Source organism: Moschus berezovskii, chromosome 20, assembly GCF_049115385.1.
Source record: "Moschus berezovskii isolate FMDL1 chromosome 20, NW_MosBer_1.0, whole genome shotgun sequence".
Lineage (NCBI taxonomy): Eukaryota > Metazoa > Chordata > Mammalia > Artiodactyla > Moschidae > Moschus > Moschus berezovskii.
In genome coordinates, this window is record NC_142479.1 from 61856288 (window position 1) to 61861243 (window position 4956).

At 55.1% G+C, this 4956-nt stretch overlaps 1 protein-coding gene across 1 annotated transcript; it reads left to right on the plus strand.

Moving 5' to 3' along the window:
• The first annotated feature begins 1573 nt into the window (after positions 1 to 1573).
• LOC129537951 (secreted and transmembrane protein 1) lies at positions 1574 to 3789 on the plus strand. Its single transcript, XM_055397842.2, is given in 4 exon segments — positions 1574 to 2218; positions 2423 to 2737; positions 3579 to 3656; positions 3659 to 3789. Coding segments are annotated over 4 exon segments (612 nt in total). The 5' UTR covers positions 1574 to 2130.
• Positions 3790 to 4956: the final 1167 nt, after the last annotated feature.

Genomic DNA, 4956 nt, shown 5'->3' on the forward strand with positions numbered 1-4956 from the left:
GAGGCTGGAAGTCCAAAATCAAGGTGTCAGCACGGCTGCAGGGAAATATCCTCCTCATCTCTTCAGCTTCCGGTGGCTCCTGCATCCCTTGGCTTGTGGCCGCATCCCTCCAGTCTGTGCCTCTGTCGGCTCCGGGCCTCTCCCTTATCTGTTTCTGACAAATTTCTCTCTTCTTACAAGAAAGCAGACACATTACATTGGGGCCCACGCTGCTCTAATACAACCTCCTCTTTATTAATGACTGCAAAGGCTCTATTTCCAAGTAAGGTCACCTTCACAGGTTCCGGGTGGACATGTGTTTTGGGGCCACCTTTCACCCTTCCCTGATGGCTCAGTGGTAGAGAAACTGCCTGCCAATGCAGGAGATGCGAGTTTGATCCCTGAGTCGGGAAGATCCCCTAGAGAAGGCAATGGCAACCCACTCCAATATTCTTGCAAGAGAAATCCCATGAACAGAAGAGCCTGGTGGGCTACAGTACATGGGGCTGCAATGAGTCAGACATGGCTTACTGACTAAACAACAAGATTCACCCCAGTACATACAGTACAGAGGGAGAGAAGAGAGAGACAAGTAGCGGGCTGTCTAACCTGATTGCACGTGTGTAAAATCACATACATGTGTGTGCACAGAACACGTGTCTCTCAGGTGTCCTCTTTCTTCCTCAACTACAAATGTTGTACTTATGTGAGAAGAGAAGGCTGTCCTTCTGTCGATAAATTAGGAATTGAAGCAAGTTTAGAAAATCAAGGGAAGCGGGAGACAGCAGCACCAGTCACAGGGTCTGGGTCTGAGATTGTCCCTCCCCATGTCATTCTCCTTGTTTGACCCAGAGTCTCCTGGAGTCAGGACTGGGGCTGGTCGCCAATGGCCCCCAGTTCCTGAAAGCGATTACATCCACAGCTCCCTTTGCTCTTGGCCCTTCTGCCCAGTTCCCCACAAAGTGGAAAAAAAAATCAGAGACACTGAATTCAAAATCAAAGGGTACCAAATCCATGACGTTCTGGAAAAGGCAGAACTCTGGACACTGTAAAAAGATCAAGGGTTGTCAGGAGTTGGGGGGAGGAGGGATGAATAGATGGAACACAGAGGATTTTTCGGGCAGTGAAGCTACTTTTTGTTGTTCAGTCGCTAAGTCACATCCCACTCTTTGTAACCCCGGGGACTGTAACCGCCAGGCTCCTCTGTCCTCCACTGTCTCCTGAGTTTGCTCAAATTCATGTCCATTGAGTTGGTGATACCATCTAACCATCTCATCCTCTATGTAGTACCTAATGGTAGCTACATGTCATTATGAAAAGTGAAAGTGTTAGTCACTCAGTCATGTCTGAGTCTGTCCATGGAATTTCCCAGGAAAGACTACTGGAATTTCCCAGGAAAGACTACTGGAGTTGGTTGCCATTTCCTACTCCAGAGGATCTTCCTGACCCAGGGACTGAACCCTCATCTCTTGTGTCTCCTGCATTGGCAGGCAGATTCTTTACCACTGCGCCATCTGAGAAGCCAGATGTCAGTTTTACTGGATGCCAAAGCCTGAGATGAACATTTGTTTCAGAGAAAGTGAAAGTTCAGCTTTCCGGACTGTAACTCACGAGTTCCACAGGAAGACTCTTTTTGTTGAATAAAGCAAATCTGGAGAGTGGACCAAATGTCCCCAAATGCCAATTCTCAGAATGCAAGAGTGGAAGAGGGGCTGGGAGCATCCAAGGTGGTCTTAGGTTGGTGTCAGGTTCAAGTGGCTGCAGATGATTCTGTGCGTCACGGCCCATTTCTACAGGACACAAAGCTCAGGGAGTTTTGCATGTTTTATATAAAAGTCAAGATCACCCCAGCAATATAAATGGACTTTGTCTCCCAGGGACTTGTTTTCTGTCTCATCTGTGTTTTTCATCTGTCTGCCTGTGGTCCCACTGCAGACATTATAAAGGTGTAGAGAAGGGTCAGGACACAGTTGGGTCAGGGAGGAGCTTGGGGACCCTCGCCCACCCTGGCCAGAGTGCAGCCCCTCTCACTGGCTTCTAAAGGAGCCTAAGGGAACTCTGACTCATCAGCTTTCCTTCCTCCAGGGCGTGTCCCAAAACCCAGTAAGGAGGACCAGGGACCCCTTAAAACTCCTCCCCGTCCTGCTGGCCATGCTGAGCTCAGCGTCCACTCTCCTCGCTCCCAGGATGTTCTGGGTCCTCTTGTTCTTGGCTGCCTTTAGGAGTGCTCAGAGTGGAAGTAAGTTGCATGGTCCCAACTCTGCCGGTGGGGGTGGGGGTGGGGGAGGAATGCAGCAGGGCTAAGATGGGTGTGGGAGGAGAGCCCAGGATCAGGCCAGGAGGGGCCCAGGCTCCAGGCAGTGCCAGTGAGCCCTGGAAGGGCAGTCAGGGGATGTCCTGAGGTCCAGCCATGACCCACGTGTGTGACTTTCCCCCCACACAGTCTGGGACAGCCCCAACTGCACCAAGGGTGTGGTTTCTGTGTTGAAGGGCAAGCCAGCCACGATGACCTGCAGCATCTCCAATGCCTACTCCCACATCAACGTCTCCCTGAAAGCGAACCACACGGCACACTGGAAGCTCATCTTTAATGTAAATGCCCCAGGAATCTTCTTCCAGGATGGATGGCAGCTCTGGGTTCAAGAGGGCGAGGCGCATCTGGTGATTCACAGAGCCCAGGTCACCCAAGCAGGGCAGTACAAGTGGAGTCTGAAGGGGCGGCAGAGAAATATCAAAATCACCACCCTGAGTGTCTTAGGTGAGCAGAGCGGGGTAGGGGTGGGAGATGACCCCCAAGAGCTTCTCTTTTTGGCGGGCAGGAGTGCAGAGCAACTAGGGAGGAGTGATTCCTGCCCACCCGAGGTGCCCAGAACCACGGAGATGAGGCCTGAAGAGGACTTCCACCCTGCCCCATGCACGCCACGTGTCTGCCCTCTCCGAGCTTCTCCTCAGGGCAGCCCCGGCACGTGTGCCTGTTCACTGTCCCCGTCTGCTCAGGGAGCTGGTGCTTTCCCTGCCTAAACACCTCCTATCCCCCAACCCCACCCCTTCCTTTGCTGCAAAACTCCCCCAGTCACCATCACTCCCTCCCACCCCCTTCGCCTGTTCTAATGCAGTCGTGGTCACCCTGAGTGCTGGGGACAGGAAGTAGGGGTCCAGCTTTGCCCTGGACCCAGAACAGTGGGAGGGGCTGAGAAGGCACCCCTCAGCCTAGCCGGGCCCTGGGTGGGGGACCCAGTGAGGCCTTCATGAACTCCTGTATTCAGGGCTCATCTGATACCTGGGGCGGAGGGGCTGCGTCAGGGCAGGCCCTGGGCAGGTCCCGCCAACCTGCCCTGTGTCTCTTTGGCAGAGCCGGATTACCTGCTCCTCCCACCTCCCTCATGTAGGTGTTTCTATCTTCATCCTGGGCTACAGGAGGGGAGCCCCCAGAAAGCCCCCTTGGGTCTTCCCTCCTCAGACACCCTCACCCTCTGTGCCCGGAGCCCTGCCCATCCCATGCACCCATCCCCCTGCCACTCTCCCACCCACGGACTTCTCAACCACAGGCGATGTCCCCCTCGAGGGTGCCCCCAAGGTGGTCAGGGGCTCCTGCGCAGGTGAACAAAGGAGGGAGTTCCACCCATTTTCTGCAAGGCCCCAGATGAGCAAACCCCCTTCTGATCTTAATCCTGAACACAAGAGCCAGATCCTGGTAATCTTCCCCATCCTCGCCCTGGTCACCCTCCTCAGTCTACTGATCTGCACAGTGGCCTGGTGCCAAAGGTGTCGCTCCCTGAACTTCAAGCTCCAGAAGGTATTGGCCACTGAGCCTGGTCTGTGGGCTGGGGAGGGGTGGGGTCATCTCAGACCCGGCATAGACACTGCCCCATGGTCTGGTATCCACCAAGACTAGAGAGAGAGTGGGGAGTGTTGGAGGTCCCAGAGAGCCAGAACCCCTCCCCCAGAGGACTCCAGTCACAGGCCCAGAACACAGATGCCTCCCCTCCAGACAGGCCACTGAGTCCACACTGGCCCTAGGACACCCTAGAGGATGGCATGGGGGCTTCCTGCTCCTTCCAGGAGACCTAAGAAGTGCGGGCAGGGATGTTCCTACAGGACGCACTTGGAGGCAAAGGTGTCCGTGTGGGGTTCTCATCCCTCCCTTCCTCCCTCTCTCCCCAAGTCAGGCAGCTCTGAGCCCGGGGTGCGGAGGCTGAGGCTCTGAGCCCGGGGTGGGGAGCTGTGCTCACCGTGCACACTGGACTATGCAGAGGGGACCTGCGGGGAGACCAGGCTGAGGACTAGGAAGCTCGGCAACTTCCTGGCCTCTCCCTGATGGACATGCCAGGGAGGGCTCCTCAGCAGGTCCTGAGGCCCAAAGTACAAAACTCTCAGGTTCCACAGCACTTGACCTAACAGGACACTCCCCCTCCTCCACCCCACCCAGGCCTGGGCTCCCCCCCTGGGAAGGAGTGCCACGCTGCGGTCACCTGGGAGATGCCCCAGTCTGGGGCCTCAGCTGATCGTGGACACTATCTTGTCTTTAGAACATGAATAAGAACCAGTTTGAGGGACCTTCCAGGAAGCACTTGTGGAACCGAATGAGGGTATCAGAGGCCTGAGATGATGCATGGGGGCTCCTCCGCCACCCCCAAAGGGTAGAGCAGCCCCTCTGGATGGGAGTCCGGACAGGTGGCTGCTGGTGGAATCTGTGTCCAACCTCCCCAGTCTCCCCCAGCCCTGGGGCTCCCCTCTCTGCCACCTGCCCCACGTGCTGCCCCTTCCTGTTCCCAAACCGGGCCCCAAATTATATATGCCAGATGTCTTTACAAGAAAAACTGTATAACTCCTGTGAGTGTATCCTTTTTTTTGGGGGGGGGGGTGGCAGTATGTCTTTTTTTCTTCCTTTCCTCTTTTGTTCCCTTATGATTTGATGACTTTAGTGCTGTGCTTGAATTCCGCTGTGACCATGAGACTCTGGTACAGCAGTGTGTA